The 17,037-nt window shown below is 64.5% G+C and overlaps 1 protein-coding gene across 2 annotated transcripts in view; it reads right to left on the bottom strand.

Moving 5' to 3' along the window:
* The window catches only part of CACNA1B (calcium voltage-gated channel subunit alpha1 B), a 137,809-nt gene extending 121,846 nt beyond the window's left edge, over window positions 1-15,963 (bottom strand). For both annotated transcript variants that reach the window (XM_037036648.1, XM_037036649.1), the window contains exons 1-3: window positions 15,547-15,963; window positions 14,524-14,629; window positions 11,491-11,630 (exon numbers count right to left, since the gene is read on the bottom strand). In XM_037036648.1, the coding sequence (XP_036892543.1) occupies window positions 11,491-11,630; window positions 14,524-14,629; window positions 15,547-15,830 (530 nt within the window). In that variant the 5' untranslated portion in view covers window positions 15,831-15,963. The remainder of the gene's footprint in view (window positions 1-11,490; window positions 11,631-14,523; window positions 14,630-15,546) is intronic.
* Window positions 15,964-17,037: the final 1,074 nt, after the last annotated feature.

The raw sequence follows: 17,037 nt of genomic DNA, 5'->3' as shown, positions 1-17,037 counted from the left end.
ATTAAGTTTATGAAATGGGATGCAGTACTGTTAGAGTCTCCTTCAAAATCATTGTTAAAAATCGCCGAATGCATACGCGTGACTTTTGTAAGCTGAATCGAAAACGTTTCCATTTTCTTGAGGAAATAATCACGACAAGTTCAGGGCGCCAGCAAGACTGTCCGCCTGCCGTGGTCCAGCCACACCCACGTCCCCCTGACACAAAGACGAGAGGAGACAGTGCCTCCCGGAGGTGGGACACTCTGCACCTCCCTCTTCGTCTGTCGGTGGGGGTCCCTCAGCGCGTCCCCAGCCCTGACGGCTCGAACACCTGGAGGTCTGCACCTTGGGACACCTTTCGGCAGTCCCCGCCCCAACACCCTCTTGTAGCTGCACGTCTGCCCCTTCGTGGGTTGGGTGTGTTTGTGTGTCTGTGGGTTTCTAGGCCCCACGTGTAAGCACAGTATTTGTCTTTCTCTGACTTATTTCACTTACTCAGCATGATGCCTTCAAGGTCCATCCCTATGGTCACAGACAGAATTAAGTATATTTAAAGAGCTCTGTTCTTAGATTTGTAACTTTAATAAATGAAGTGTTGTTTTTTTAGAAAGCAAGATCTTTTCTGCACAACCCTTTCAACGCACAAAGTCCACTCTCACAGTGCCAGCAAACCCACATTGATCCGGAAGGGTTTCCTTTAAAATCGAATAATAAAATTAAGAATTGCACCATGATTCTCATCTAATCTCATTTCAGGAGTCCTGGCTGACAGAACAGAATGTGAACGGGAAGCGGGAGAGGAACGGACGATTCCTGGAGATCATGCCAACCTCCCGGGACTCAGCGGCAGCCCAGCACCCCAGGCGGCGCGCACGGGGGCAGCGCCTCCAGCTGCCCCATTCCCACTCTGGAAACCTGTCCCATCAAGTCACGCAGAATTAGGAGGCCACAGCTGGGACAATGAGTAACCCCAAACAGCCCTCTCGGGATCAGCAACAGCACGTCACGGCAACGGGACCCGAGGGCCGCTACAAACAACAAGACAGAGAACCAGTGGGTCTGTGACATGATGCGAACAGGCAGGTGTGAGCTGACGCACGCTCAGCACGGATGCGCCTTAAGCGCATCACAGTGAGCGGAGAGCCAGACACAAAGGGCCTTGTGCTGTGTGACGCGTGTACGTGGAGCATCCAGGCAGACACCCCATGGACACAGGAAGCGGGGCGGTCGTGACTGGGGCCTGCGGGCCTGGGGCGGGGGGGGCGGGGCGGGACTGCGCACGGCTGCGGGCTTCTGCGGGGGACAACGGACACGTGCTACAGTGAACGGGAGGTGGTGCTGGCCATGCAGGTCTTGGAGGCACCGAAAGCCCCTAAACTGCTCACAGTGAAAGAATGACCACTATGGCCTGTGGGTTTCACCTGCTAAACAAAAAGAAAAAAGTAAAATGCAACATTGTACGTAACTTATGATTACAGCGACATAAAACACACAGCCCAGAGCGCACACACCCGGCTGCTGACTGCTGTCCACCCAGGCCCATTGCCTCCCGCTCTACACATGGACATGGGGACGGCAGGACACACGTTCAGACACACAGCACCATGGGCCCGAGCCTGCATGTAGACAAAAACAGAGGCTGTAGGCCACCAGCACACGCGGACACGCAGACACTCGGACACATGGCGGACAGGCTGGCCGGTCCCGTCTGCACCAGCACCCACGGTGAGGGCACGCTCCCACACAGCTGCAGCCGCCACCTGGCTCCCTGAACCCTGACCCCGGATCTCACCCACAGCCCCCAGATTCAGGGCCCCTCATGTCAACAGCTGTTGGTGCAGGAGACTGTGGGTCACCCCCAGCTTTCCCAGCCCAGCCACACACCCCCACGCAGGCCATGCATTTCTGAAAATGCCAGAGGTGACCAGGAACCCACAGCTGTCATTTGTCTCTGAGGAAGTGACAAGACCAGAAGAACCCCTGGCTGCCCTCGTCAACCCTAACCCCGACCCCACGCACCTGGCAGTCACTTGCCTGCCCCTGCCCATCCCCCTCCTGCTTGCTGCCACCCTGGGGGAGAGGACCCTTCCCTCATGGGCCATCCCTCAAGGGGTCCATGCAGAGCCTGAGGGGTGCGGCACAGGCCACATGGGCCCCAAAGTCCCCAGGCCCATTTGCATTTGCTTTGGAACGACCTGGGGACTGCCAGGACCACAGCAGAGGCCAGCAGTGGCAACCTGAGAGGTCCTGCCCCAATGGGTGCCTGCACAGCTCACTGAATCCTCAGAGTGGTCCCTGGGAAGAAAATACTTGCACCCTGTTTTACGATGGGAGGCGGGCACCCTCCCCGGGCCCACCGAGCAGCTCTTGAGCCTCTGGCTCCATGTGTCCTGCAAAGGAGCAGACAAGTGACAGGGTGACCACATATCTCTAGCTGCCCAGGACACCCTCCTCTGCACACTCTGCCCTGCCCTGTCCGGAAGAGGCCTCCGCAGCACACACCCGGCCCCGCTCACACGATGCAGCTGAGGGGCCTCCAGACCAGGGCTGCAGCAGGGCCGCCAGCCCGAGGGGCCCCGCCCAGGAGACAGGAGCCGAGGGGAAGCACCAGCACCAGCACCAGCACCAGCACCTGCACGTGGCCAGGAACTGCTTTGTCACCAACTTTCCAGGTGCTGCCTCAAGCCCAGGAGGCAGCTGGCGTTGCCATGGAGACAGCCTGTGGGTCTCAGCCTCCCACCCCCACCGGGCTGAGCTGGAGCACAGGCCCAGGCCCCAGGCAGGCTCCCCTGCACTGGAGCAGGCTGGAGACCCCGGGCAGCGCAGAGGCCTGGGGCCATGCTCAGGTCACAGCCCAGTGTCTGAAGAGTGACCCCCTGCACACAGAGGTGTTGCAGCCCCTGCCCTGAAGGGTTCTCCTCCCTGGCCCCGGCACCCACACAGGGCAAGGCAGAGAGCCCTGGTCCCCTCAAGGCTCAGGACCAGAGACTCAGCTAAAAAAGGCTTAAATAATGAACAGTCTCAGAAAATAATGTGAAAATGTCCAGGTTTTAACCAAAACTCACTCAGAATGCTGCGGAGACCCGACAGCCGATGACCCTCGGCTACAGCCGCCCCACCCTGAGGTGTCAGAGGGGTCAGAACCACCTGTTCTTCCACAGACGGTTGCTGCTGTGCTTGGGACAGACAGAAGCCCTCCTCTGAGGGACACAAGGCATCGAGAAGGATCTAGTTGCAGTTTTACGGCTGAAAAGAACAGCCGAGAGCAGAGCTAAGAGAATGGTGGCCCCCAGCAGTGGAGGGAAGAGAGGAAGGAGCCCAGTGGCCGCAGGGGACAGGAGGCCGGGGTGAGAGGGCGGGCTGGACGACCAGACTAGCAGATCAGAGCCCAGGAGGGCAAGGTCCAGCCAGGGCAGGCTGAGAGGCCTCGAATATGCAGGGGCTGAAAACTTCCCAAATTCGACAAGAAACTTAAACCCACAGGTCCAAGAGGCTGAGTGACTCCCAAACGTGATGACCTCCAGGAATCTATAACAAGGCAGATCATAGTCTGAAGGCCAAACACTGGGAAGAAACCTTGACTGTGACCACTGGAAACTTGAAAATGGAATAAAGCCAATCGGAACACGAGCAGAGTTTATGCAGAAACATTTCCCGTGGCGGACAGACGGAGAGCAAAGGAGCTGTGCACCAAGGCTGTCCGACCTCCCCCGAGTTACGGAGAGGGCACTGCGGCCACACGAAGCCCACTGCACACACAGGAGACCGGAAATAAGCGCAGGCACAGTGCCCAGTGCCGGGGAGCACACGGAGGTGTGGCTCCCCCCGACACGGCAGGTGGGAAGGCCGGAGGCGTGCTGGGCCACGGCCACTCCAACATCTACTCCCAGCTGCCGCCAGGCCCTACAATATTGTGGTGGGACGGAAGCTCACCCCACTGCCCTGCACACGGGGGAGGGAGGCAGCGTTGTTCGTGACGCTTCAAGAGCGGGAAGCTACCCCGACGCCCTTGAACAGGGGACAGTTGAACAGACTGTGGCCGGACACACACAGCACTACTCAGCCTCAGAAATGCCCGGGATTCGAGGAACTCCCGCCTCCCTTCGACACTGCACAGTGAGAGAGGCCGTCCCGAAGGTGCGGCCCAATCCCCATAATGTCCTGGAAGGACACGATCACAGACGTGGATCCGCGTGGGGTGCGGGCGGGACCGGGCTGCAGGGAGGGGCCCGGGAGGGCCGCTGGGCCGCGTCCAGCCGCGCTGTCAGCCGCTTCCCAGGCCGGCACTTTCTGTATCTCATGAACCGACAATTAGCTCACAATAACAGCTTCACCTTTTCAAAGGGGGTGTTCGCAGCAACATTTGGCTCAGGATGATCAGATTAGAACCACAGTTGGCCCGGGCCAGAGCGGCTCAGCTGGTTGGAGCACCGTCCCGATAACCCAAAGGTTGAGGGTTCAATCCCCGGTCTGGACAGATAAGGGAAGCAATCAAGCATTGTTTCTCTCTCCCTTCACCTGTCTCTAAAGTAATGGGAAAAAATGTCCTTGGCTGAGGACTTAAAAGTGTCAGAGAGTCAGCTTTCGTTTGTATTTACCTACTCACGTGTCTGGAGTCACCCTGCCTGCTCCCCTGTAACTGCAGCTCTGGCCAAGTCCTGGAGACTCTGGGGGGCCCCTGCCCCGGGGGGGGCACCCCACCCCAGGAGGGAAGCCCTTCCTGCAGACGGTGCAGGGTCCAGCGCCCCACCCCAGCCCCGTTACACAGTCAGGGGCAGGGCTGGAGGGCAGCTGGAGGGCGGGGCCCCCTGCTGGGTGTGTCTGCAGACCTGGCACTGCAGGGACTTCCGGGCCTCAGCCTCCGGTCCCCAGCCCCCGGTCCCCGTGGAAACACGGCACCCAGTGTAGACCGGGCGATGGGAGAGGGAAGCTGACTTCCAGAGGCTGCTCGGCCCCCACACTGCATTCCCGGAATGAGGACAGCAAGCAGAGTGGGAAGAAACACTACAGGCCCCCGGGGACTCCCCCCAGGCAGAGGGCTGCACCACCCCCAGGGAACCCCAACCCATGTGCCGATCCAGGCAGGTAGGGTCCCCCAGTGGGCGGGGAACCCAGGCTCAGCCCACCCTGAGAGCTCATCTGCTGGTGCTGCTGTGGCTTCTTTAGACCCAGAGGCCGGGGACTGGGAAGAAAGACAAAGGACCCAGCATCAGACGAAGGGGAGGAAGGCGCTGGATCAGTTAAGGCGCCCACAGCACGCCAGCCTCGGGGTGGACGTGGGGCCCCGGGGTGCAGGCGTGGGGAGCTGTGCTGTCAGGTCCCAGAGAGGCCCGTCCTGCAGCCGCAGTGCCAGCCCCGGTGGGGCTACATTCGGAGACAGGCCCCAAAGCAGGTCCTAAGGTGGACCCCAACCCGACAGGGCTGGTGTCCCGGAGGACAGGAAGAGCCTGGAGCTGTGACAGTGGGAAGGCAGCGTCAACAAAACCAAGCCTGCGGACACCTTGATCTCGGACCGCCCACCTTCAGAACTGAGGCAGCCCATCTGTGGTGTGAGCTGCCTGCCTGGGCCTGTCAGGGCAGCGGGAGGGGACAGCCACACGGCCTTCCAGGGAACAAGATCGCTGAAAAAAAGTGGGTCGCTGGAGAGCTGGCCAGAGCAGGGAGGGCCCCCGGGGTGAGGAGGGGTGAGGAGGGGTGAGGAGGGGCCAGCCCAGCAGGGGCGGCAGGGTGGTGGACAGGGCAGGCACGGCACACCCAGGGGGCAGAGCTGGAGGGGAGGCTCTGACCTTGCACCTGCTCCCCCCCAGGCCGAGCAACCAGAAGAGGCCAACACCCATTCCTCCCTGGGGGTGGGGGGTAGAGGGCAGGGCCTGGGGCTCAGCAGCAAAACCAGCTCCAAGCCCAGGGCTCAGGGTCCTGCCCCCGAAAGGGAGAAACTTGGCTTCCTGTGACATCAGCAAGTGCACCAACCACAGAACCCAGGGAGAGGGTGCCAGGCCTGCGCCCTGTGGGCCCCAGGACACATCACCCAGCCTGAGCCCGGAGGGGCAGCCCCCAGAAGTTCACAGGCCCAGCCCCTCTGCAGGGGCCCTCCAGATCTGGGGCCTGCTGCCACCCCCACGGGTTTCATCAAAGCAAGTGGAAAAGTGCATTTCTACCTAAAGGCTCCTTCTCACAGTTGGCAACTAATTTAGAGGCTATCGGCCATTCCCCTTCGGCCCACCAGCTACAGACCGAAGAAGGAGAGGGACGGGGGACTCTGCAGCGCTCCCCCAGCCCCCCTCAACAGACGACGGCCCAGGAGCGGGTGGCTGCCCGGCCACCACCCCAACCCCACCCCACCCCCTCCCACGGAACAGGGTGGGACCGGCTGAAACGCCTTCCATCTGGCTCTGAGGCTCAATCGGAATCAAAGTGGCCACAGTGGTCTGGCCGAACACCCTCCAGCTCGGAAGTCCACTGCTGGAGGCCTCGGTGTGAGCAGAAACAGGGCCCCAGGCACCCAGACGAACAGTGAAGAACAGATCGCCCAGCCCAGCCCCCACCAGGCCCTGGGGACCACACCTGCCTTGGGGACAAGCAGCCCAGGCCCTGAAGATGACAGAAGGTCCTTGGGGTCCAGGTGAAGCCTCCCTCCGTCTCCACCAGGTGTCCCGTCCCGGGGGCCTGTGATGCGGGCACGTTGCAAGGCTGCAGGGGCTGGGCCAACGCACCCAAGGGGCTGCCAGGTCAGATGGTTGCGCCCGAAGCATCTGCAGACTGGCTGCCACGCTGCCCAGCGACCCCCTCCACACCTCTCCTCACCCACATAGGACCGTGCAGCCCGGGAGTGGACCCAGCCCACCTTGGGGACACCCCAGGGCCAGAGGCTCAGGCCTGCGTCCAGCAGTTTGGGTCCCTCCTGCCCAGGCCCACCAGGCCTTTGGGGCGGGCGGGGGCTGCAGCCAGTGCCTAGGAGGGGTGTGGCTCTGGGTACCCCCCCGCAGGAGAGTGTAAGCGATTCTGAAGCAGAGGAGACACAGGGGCGAGGGCGAGAGAGTCGTCTGTAAACAGCCGGCCGGGTGTTTCCACTCTGCCCACCTCTGCCTGGGGTTCCACAACCCAGGGTCAGGCAGGCCTGTCCCCAGGGCCCCGGGCCTGGTCAGAGGGAGGTGTCTGGGGGTTAAGCACAGGGCGGCTCCACCCAGCCAGATCCCTGCCCACCCTAGGGGTGGGGTTCTCAAACACCTGCCAGCCCCCCTGGACCACCAGTCACCAGTGATGCCCCACAGACACCACCTGCAGGGACCCCAACCTCACTCAGACCCCCAATAATGAGGCCCCAACAGCCTCCCTCTTCTGCTCCAGGGCCCTTGTTTGGACTCAGCCCCTGCCCCCGTCCCAGCCACATGCTGGAGGGGCTGTTTCCAGCCTCAGACGGGGACAAGAGAGAAGTCCAGTGAACCCCGACCTGATGGAGCAGGAAGACCCCCGGCAGGACCAGGGTCAGAGGATGCAGGAAGGGTAGACACGCAGTGGCTCCAGGGGCTGAACGTGGCACCGCTGCAGAGCTGACACTTGGTCAGCCCACGAGTCTCCGGTCACTGAGACAGGGTGTGTCCTGTCCCCTGGACAGAGTCACCCCGCACTCAGGTGTGAGGTCCCTGGTCCACCCGCTGCCCTGTCCAGCCGGCGTCCCAGCCCACAGCCTCTCCGCTCCACTTCCCTTACTGAGCAGCTGCAGGAGCCCCCCCCAACCCCAGGAGGCCCATGGGGGCGGGGGTGGGGAGGGCCTCTAAGCTCTAATTACACGTCCTGGAAAGAGACTCTAGTTTAATCTGGAGTAAAACAAGAGGTGTGGCTGGAAGTGTCCCCTTGGGGCCCCACCTGCCCAGGCTGGGACACGTCTCTCTGCTGTCCCCAAGGACTAGGAAGGGGAGCCCCAGGCTGGGGCCAGGATGGGGCGGGGCTGCTCGGGGCTTCGGGGTTCTGGGGTTCTCTCCTGCAGGAGGATGTCCCCAGACTCTGAGGTGACCCTGGCCCTGTGCCAGCTGGAATCACCCCTCAGGACCAAAGGGTGAGGCAGGGGCTTCTGAGGGAACTGGGCGGGGGGCACGCTGGTGCCGGAAGGACACACCAGGTGGTCAGCTCGGGGATGTGGGTACGCCGTCCCTTCTTTCTCCCAGTGCACACACTGCACGCACCCCCACCCTGTTCCCGCAGTCATGGACAGACGGGCCTGGACTCCTGGGGTCTGGACCCCACGCCCTCACCCCCAGGACTCTGTCTAGTCACCCACGGGTCCTTAGATCCCGGACCAGCCCAGCAGCACTCGGGCCGGAGCCCCCAGGGAATCCTCCGCCCCTCCACCTCCTGCCCTCGGGGCCGCAGGGCCCCCGTTCCCACCCTTTGTGGCTGCAAGTCTCCCTGCACTGCAGAGGGGCTGCTCCACCCTGCTTCAACCCCAGGGTCCAGGACCCACCCACCCCGCCCACGGCCCTGCTCACACGTTCCATGCCCCTCGTCCCTCTGAGAAGCACCCGCCCCTCCTGAAACACGGGCCGCTCGGCCTGGTGGCTTCTCCTCTCCCCTCGGTGACCAGGGCCACCACCACACCTGCATCCTGGCAGGGACAACTCCAGCCTGCCTTGCCCTCCTTGCCCCTTTTCTGTGGGACAGAGGAAGCCTGGCACTCTCACGTACGGAGCGTACTCAGGACACGCTGGCACCTGACGGAGCCGTGGAGCACAGGGTGGAGGAAGACCGATGCGGAGTGATAAACGTGAGCTGAGAGGAACCGGTGGGGATGAGAGCGAGTGAGCCCACAGCCCTGGGTGGGCACAGTGCCGCTCGGACGGCGTGCTCAGTGCTGGCTGACACCCAACAAATCCTGAACAAATGCGCGGTTAACAAACGACCCCTGTGTGGGGCGGCTCACGTAGCTAGACAGACACATGGATGGAGTGCCAACAGGACAGCCGCAGGACAGGCCCTCAGTCCCTCCCAGGGAACCAGGATGAGAGGCTGTGCCCCCACCCCAAGGTCCAGGGTGCAGCCCAGGCTCAGTTCACAGGCAAGCAGGTGAGGAGGGGAAGAGGCTTCCGGAGGCGGGGCTGGGGCCCTCCCACAGCCTGCAGACCCACCCCAGAAGCAGGAGAGACCCCAGCTGGACTCTGGGGGTGCACTGGGCTTTGCCAGGCAGCAGCAAGAGCCTCTCCCCACCCAGCAGGGCCTCCAGCCCTCTGGGCACCAATTAGGCTAACCCTAATTAAAACAACAAAGCAGCAAGAAATAACAGGCCCCCTGGACGGCTCCCCATAGGGATGTCAGCTCAGGAGGGATCGGAGTCAGGGCTCTTCCCTGACTCCCCACCAGCCAGCACTCACCCCAGAAGGATTCAGGGCCTCTCCCTGCCACTCACAGGCATGCACACTGGACCCAGACCCACATGCACACACGTGTGCACACACCAACACACACATTTACTAACACATACATACCCACCCCACAGGCGTTCTCACACATACTTGCCCACGCATGAATGCAAGCCCACACCCACACACATGCATCCACACATGGGCGCATGCACACACACACCCATGTGTGTGCACATGCAGGCACACGTGCAACCACACGCACATGCAGGCTTGCACGTCCTGTGTGCTGCACAAGGAGCCTCCCGTAACTCTGGACCGGCGTGCGAACCCCTGCGGGACACAGGTCGCCCTTCCTACCGGGCCTCCCCCTCCCAAGCCAGTGCCGGCTCTAGGGTCAAGGGCTGGACAGAGAGGTGGGTGCCGGCTCCCAGCCGGCCTCCTGAAGACAGAGAACACAGGGCCTCCAGGCCCAGACAAGAGACAAGCAAAACAGAAGAGAGAAACGGGAGGAATGAAAGAAAGAGCAGACTGAGAGCAACCGACCCACGGAGAGAGACGTGCGGACGGAGGCAGAGACCCGAGAGCAAGCCAGGGAGGTGGAGTGTGGCCGGGAAGGAGTCGGAACCGGAGGAGGGAGGGAAGGATGCACAGCTGAAGAAGAGGACAGAAGACAGAGAGACAAGAGGGGCGGGCGGGGGGGGTCTGCAGGGCCGGAGTGGGGGGACCCTTGGGGACCTCTCACTGGGGCTCCCAGGATGGCAAGCCCGCCGGGAATGTGGTCACCAGGCAAGGGAGGGCAGCTCAGGGGCACCCTCAGGAGGTCTCGCCCAACCCCATGGAGGGGCCCAGGCTCCTGGGGCCTGGGGTCAGGACATGCCTGTGGAAGACCCAGGGGTCCTGCTAAGGGGTGGGTGCGGGCAGACTCCCCGCCTCACCCTGAGCAGCTCGACGACACAGCACCATGGACAGCGCACCACGGGCTCAGCTGGCACCACCCCCACCCCATCCCGCCCCACGTCACTTCAATAATCCGCTAATTTGCAGACACCCCTGACCCCTCCAGGGAGCCTGCCCCAAGCTAGGCTCTGGGGACACCCTGGAAAATAAGATGCTGTTCTTGTCCTCAGGGACTCACATCCAGAGGGAGGGAGAGAGAGGTAAACAGTGACACTCCCCGACCCTCCCCCAACCCCCGCAGTGCCTGCTGGCCAGACATCCCCCACTCCACCCCCAAGGGGCATCAGTGGGGCAGAGGGCCACACACATACAGCAAGGTCCCATCAGTGCTGGTGATGGGCTGGTGTCATCGGTCCCAGGACCAAGGGGAGCACCTCTCATCTCCCCTCACACTGGCCGGTTCTCTGGGTCTCCTGGGGCCCACGTGGCCACGGCCTGGCCCAGAGTCTCCAGGGAAGAACAGACCCGAGTCCCTGGCTCAGGGCAGAGCCCACGGAGCCATGCAGACAGGTCTGTGCCGCACACCCCCCAGCACTCACCCCCCACCGGAGCTCAAGCAGGAGCTCAGCCCTGCCCTCAGCTACTAGACAAAGCAGCAGAGCAGGGCCCTACAGCACCCACCAGACAGAAAAGGAAACTGAGGCCCCGAAGGGTCGGGGTGCAGCAAGGAAGGGCAGGGCACTCTGCCCCAGCCCGTCGCCCCCCCCCCCCCCCCCCCCGCAGCCAGCTTCCCAGATCCCGGGCTGCTGTGGGTCACCGTCAGGGCCTCCGTGAAGAGGGAAGCGGTGGGCAGGTTGCAGGATCAACAGCTTCCAGGAGCCACTTGCACCCCCACACGGCCAAGCCCCGGGGCTCAGGGACACCTTCACAGCTGCGGCCTCCGGCAGAAGGCAGCTCCAACCCACGGACGCGCTGCTGCTGAGGCCCAGACCAACTCCTGCCCTGGAAATCCTGCCCCCGTGGTGACCCGACCACTGAACCAGTGGCCCCGCCCCTGTGCCTCTGTCAGTGACCTCCACCTGAGGACAGGTCCCTAAGAGTTGGCCCCTCAGCCAAGGTCTACAGCACAGTCACCGCTCAGTCCCACATGAGTGGCGAGCCGCAATTTCCCCACACACAGCCCCTGCAGCCACACCGCCACCTCCGGTGGGGCGAGGAAGGCCACCCTGCCCCAGCAGGGCGTGCCCGGGCCACCTACCCCGTGAGGACCACCACGAAGTCCATGACGTTCCAGCCATTGCGCAGGTAGGAGCCCTTGTGCAGCACGAAGCCCAGGGCGATGATCTTGATCCCGGCCTCGAAGCAGAAGATGCCAATGAAGTACGGCTCCGTGTCGTCCTGGGGAGAACACAGCGCCCGGTCACTGCGGCCCCCTCCACGCCCTAGTCCCCACGGGTAGGGCTGGGTCGCCCCCCAGCGGGGGGAGGGGTGCGATAACCACACAACTCTCGCATTCCCGGGCTTCTCCTGCGATGGCCAGGGCAGCCGAACGCCGGCCAGTAAGTGCTACTGCCCACCCCACTTCAAAGGAAACTGAAGCTCAGAGAGACGGAGGGCCTAGGCCAGACACTCATATCCGAGGCCACCTGGGCCTGAACCTGGGCTCCCGAGGTCAATGCCCTGGCTGCCGGAGTGCCACCCAGGGCCCACTTGTTCACTGACACACGTGTTCTGGATGATCGACACAGGCAGCTCTCGGGAGCACACATGGCTGGGCCCAGGGAGCCTGCGCAGGGGAGGCATCCAGCCGACGGCCCACAGGAAAGGCTTTGCTGCCGGAGGGAGCAGCGTGGACGCGGGAATGGAGCGGGGCACTGTTGGCAACCTTCTCCCCACCCCGCAGGACACCACTCTGCCCAGCAGGATAGGACAGGCTCTCTGGTGCTGAGCAAGGTGGGGACAAGCTGAGAGAGCCCGGCTGGGGAGGACACCATGTGGGCACGTGCAGAGCGTGAGGTCGATGGCCATGGAAGTGGCAGAGAGTGCCTGGGGCAGGTGAGCCCGGGAGCTGGCAAAGGGGCGGACGCACTGGGAGACCAGCGTGGGACGATCGGGCACAGCCCTCAGGCGCCCGCACGCCAGCTCTGCTGCACGAGGGCAGGCGGGGGTGGCCCTGCCGGTGCAGGGCTGGGGCTGCAGGGCAGTGAGGGTGGGTGGGCCAGGTGGCTCTGCCAGCTCCCACTCAGCACCGTAGCCTGCGCCTTCCTCTCCGGGAAACCCTGGCCCTGAGGGCCCCACCACAGCGGGCCCTCGGCCCAGCCTCTCGGGCCCCCAGCTGACGGGCCTCCCTGTGCAGTGTCCATCCCAGCCCCGCTCCCCTTCTTGCCACCCTGATGCTGACTCATGCCAGAATCAGACTCTGCCCCCAGGCTCCTGGCCCCATGTGGCTGGACCGCCCCTCTCCCCTCCTGCTCCACGGGAGCTGTGGGGCCCTGCACAGGGATCGTCCCAGAAAGCTTCTGGGCAGACAGAAGGGCAGGCCTGGGGGAGATGGGCAGGCCCCACCTTGACCCCTGGCTTCACAGCTCTGCCCTTGACCGAATGGCTGAGCACTAGCCAATGAGAAAGGTGGGTGGCCCTGCAAGCGAGGGTCCGCTGAAGGCTGCTCAGGAAGGCAGTGAGTGGGCAGAAAGCAGAGCCTCCCAGACAGGGAGCCACGGAGGGCCTCTACCCCCCAGGCCGCCCCACTCCCCCAGCCGTGGCCAATTCCCAGGTGGCAGCACCAGCTTCCAAGCCAGACCAGAGCCACTCCCGCCACCTCTCCAGGCCTGGCTCCGAGCCAGCCTTCTGTCCAGCCAGGGAGGCCGGCACAGAGGGCAGGGGTTAGCCAAGGCTTCCTCAGGCCCCGGGCCAGGCCCGAGCTCAGCCCCCAACCCTTGCAAAGGGCTTACGCCCATCACCACCAGCCAGCCCCCCCAGGCTGGAGGAAGGAGCTGGGACTTGGCTGTACGCCCAGCTGGCCCACAAGCCCGCCTGCCTGCCAGCCAGCAGGGACAGGCCTGAGCCTGGCCGCTGCACTCTGGCCTCCCTGCCTCCTGGCCTGCTTCTCTCCAGCCCAACCCCGACCACACTTCCTCGGGGATATTACCCGGGGGGGGGGGCACCTGGGCACCTGGGGCCTGGCCTCTGCGACTCCGTGTAGGAATCGCTGTTCCCTCTCTCCCCCTCGTCTCTGCCCTCCAGGGTGGGTGCTGGGCACCAGCTCACAGCAGCAGGAGCCCGGGTCCAGAGCAGGCAAGGGGCCCCACCCAGCCCCACGCCCGGGTGAGGCTCAGCACAGACTCACCCCACTCCACTGGGGGGGCAGGGCCGCACTGCCCTTCATGCTCCAACAGTGTGCCCCCGGCCTCCCACCCCTGGTAGTCCACCACGGCTGTCCCCTTCCCTGCCTCACCCAGTGCCCTGCTGCCTGTGAGCCCCCAGGGCAGCCTCGCTGACCCCTCTCCCACCACAGGGCCTGTGGCGGGGGCAGCAGGGAGGTCCGGAGCCCAGGCTGACACCACACAGGCCGTGTTGTGACTGCTTGTCTCCACTGAGGTTACGGAGAGAGGCTTGGGGAGGATCAGTCACCTGCCGAATGTGGGGCAGAGGCCTCGGCGGCTCCCTCTCCAGACCACTCCCCTGCCCACGTCAAGAGCCCAGGGGTTGGGGGACCTGGGGGCCGGAGCACACGGCCTCACTGCCCAAGCCCAACCCCTCCAGTGGCCCCAGCTCTTCCCGAGAAGACCCCGCCCTGGCACCGGCCCTGTGCCTCAGCAGGGGTCTGGGAGCTTGAGGCAGCAGCTGGTGGAGACCACACCGGATGTTTTGGAAGAAGGCCTGGAGGGGCCCCCAGGGAAGCAACTCCAAGCCAGGGTCAGTTCAGGAGAGGCTGACAGACCCAGCACCCTGCCGCAGCCACCCCTCCCCAGGGCCCTCGAAGCCTGACACTCCTGGCCCCATGCCTTTAGGAATTGCCCCCACCACACACACACACACACACACCAGGTTTAGTTCTTAGTTCTTAGCTCATGCAGACTTAAGGCCGGCGGTGGATGGCCCTTTGGGGTGGAGGGTGGTTGGTGGCACAGGCCAAGCAGCTACCCCCCGCCCCCGCATCGGGGGCTGACCTGGCTGCTTGGGTCCTCTCATCCCTTCAGGGAGGAATCAGCCTGTTCTAGCTGAAGGGGTGGCGTGCTGCCCCAGATCCTGAAGGGTCTGGGTCCAGACAACCAGCTGCCGGCACACTCACCAGCCGCTCCGACATGGGAGTCTTGTCGCCATCAGGGAGGTGCTGCTCCAGGGCCAGCACGATGCAGTTGGCGATGATGGTGGCCAGGATCATATACTCAAAGGGAGTGTGTGGGTTAAGGACTGGCCAGGAGGCGCCAGGGAGAGCCGGGGGCGCGGAGGCCTGTGGTCAGCAGCAGCCCAGCAGACGCCAGGGGGCCTCCGAGGGCCTATGACCCGTCGGGACAGAGCCCACCCCTGCCTCCCTCTCTGGAGGCCACCCAGAGAGGCCTCTGCAGTCGTGGCAGCCCGCGGGTCCCCACATGCCGGCGGCCGTCAGCACCGCGGACAGCTCCACCCGGCCCCGCCCTAAAGGGAGGGGGTGGTGCGCCCCTGCGTGAGGCCAGAGGAGCGACCCCGCGCAGGCGCACTCCCCCCTAAAGACACTGCCACATGTAGCTACACAGGCACGTGAACATGCATGTCCCGAGAGCCCCAAACGCACGCACGCGCAGCACAGGGTTCACGTCCTGCCCGCACACACATACACACGAGCCCGCACCTGCAGCCAGGCACGCGCACGAGCCCGCGCCACGCCAGGCTCCCACCTATACGGACCCCCTGGCTTCGCCCTCGGGTGCTCTCCGAGGCGGCCACGCGCTCTGCGTCTGGACCGAGGGAGCGAAGGGACGACTCCGGGGCAGGCCGGGGGGGCTCCACCCAGCGTACGCCCAGCTCCCGCAGCCGCCGCCACCACGACCAAACGCGCGCGCGTGCGCACACACGCACCCGTGGCGCGCGGAGAGGGGCCCCGGAGCCCCGCCCCGCCCCCTCCTCGCCGCGCCGTCTCTGGGTCGCACCCTCCTCCTGGCCCCAGAAAGATGGCCACTGGGCGCCGCATGCGACCTGCCAGGCCCCGGCCCCTCGGTCCCCGGGCCAGCCGCCCCTCCCACACCCGGCGGTCAGTGGACGCCGACACCGCGCCCGCTCCCCGTGCCTGCGCGCCCAGGAGGCCCCCCTCCCGACCCGGTCCCCGGCAGGATATGGCCACTCGGTGATGCGCTTGGCGTATTTGCGGACGACGTTGTCCTCACTGAAGACGAAGAGCGAGCGGTTCACGGTGAAGCAGTTCTGCTTGACCGGGATGGGGTTGTACAGTGCCATGGTGCGCGCGCGCTGCGCGATTGACTGCTTGTAGAGGACCCGCTGGCCCGGCTGCAGCCCCCCGGGGCCAGGGCCGCCTGCGCCGCCGGCCCCGCCGCCCCGGGCCCGCTCCCCGCCGCCGGTGCCCCCATAGCGGCCACCCAGCTCGTCCCCGAAGCGGACCATGGCTCCCGGGCGCCGCGCGCATCCCCCGCCCGGCGGCCCCGACAGGGAGACCGCGGGGCGCGCCAGGCGCTCGGAGCAGATCAGCCACGGAGCTGCCGGACCCAAACCGGACCTCGCCCGGCCCGGCAGCCGCCGCACCCGACTCCACCGCCCGCACCACGCCCTATAAGGGGCCGGTCACATGGCGGTGCCCAGCCAATCCGCACCGCCCCGCCCGCCTGGCTCCTGCCCGCCCCGCCCCCAGCTGGCCGCCCCCGCCCTGTCCCCGTCGCCAGCCTTCGGGGCTGCGCCTAGGCCCCGGGTCCTCCCCGGCTGCGCCCCAAGGGCCAGGCGGGCGCGGTGAGCCGGCGCCTTCGGTGCGTGGGGACTGTGCTGGGTCTGGTCGCTGGCCAAATGCTGAAATGGGCGGTTGTGGCCAGGAGCTGGGCGGGGCCTGGAGTCCTCGACGGCCGTGCTGAGCAACCCGAGTGGACCCTTCTAACCTGCCCCCACCCCCACCCCAGAAGGCATCACCAGCCGTGTAATGCTCCAGCCCATGTGGGGAAGGGTAGGGCCCTGGTTCCCAGGTTTCTTTCCACCTTCCAGCGGCCACATCGTCAGCTCCCCTCCCCCCCTCCGCTTTGGACCACCAGCGTCTTCCATGGTCAGGCTCCGGGGCCCTGTCCTCCCATCCTGTCCATGTCTTCGACATCCACATCCTTGTGGACGATGCTTTCAATGCCGTGGTCTGGCGGATGCACAGCCCTGGCCTGAGGCCCCTCAACCTGTCATACCTTAGACCTTCCCATCAACACGCGCGGAATCAGCTTCAAAATCTGTTTGTAGGTTCCGCGTTTCCACCTTTCATTCAATAAAAATGTAAATGGAGCCTGTTGTGTGCTGTTCGTTCATCCACCCGCCGCGTCCCCACCGAGCACCTATCCGGTGCCCAGCACCGGGCTCCCTGCTGGCCTAGGTGGGGCTCACATTTTCCCACAAGCAGTTGTGGGTGTTCACACGCGCTGCTTTGGCCCCAAGCCACCTTTCACTGCATTCCGTGCACTGTGCACGTTCGGGTAGGCAGTCCTCCCCGAATCGCTGCTGGTGACAGAGGGGGTCCCCCTGCACCAGATCCAGAGCAAGTCAAGGCCACCAGCGGCTTTGGGCAGTGCGGGCTGCGAGGGCAGAGCCAGGAAATGAGGTGGTGAGTGACGGGCAAGACCTCTCG

This window comes from Sturnira hondurensis, unplaced genomic scaffold, assembly GCF_014824575.4.
Source record: "Sturnira hondurensis isolate 20B ecotype Veracruz unplaced genomic scaffold, ASM1482457v3 Scaffold0022908, whole genome shotgun sequence".
Taxonomy (NCBI): Eukaryota; Metazoa; Chordata; class Mammalia; order Chiroptera; family Phyllostomidae; genus Sturnira; species Sturnira hondurensis.
This window is presented reverse-complemented; position numbering and strand designations above follow the sequence as displayed.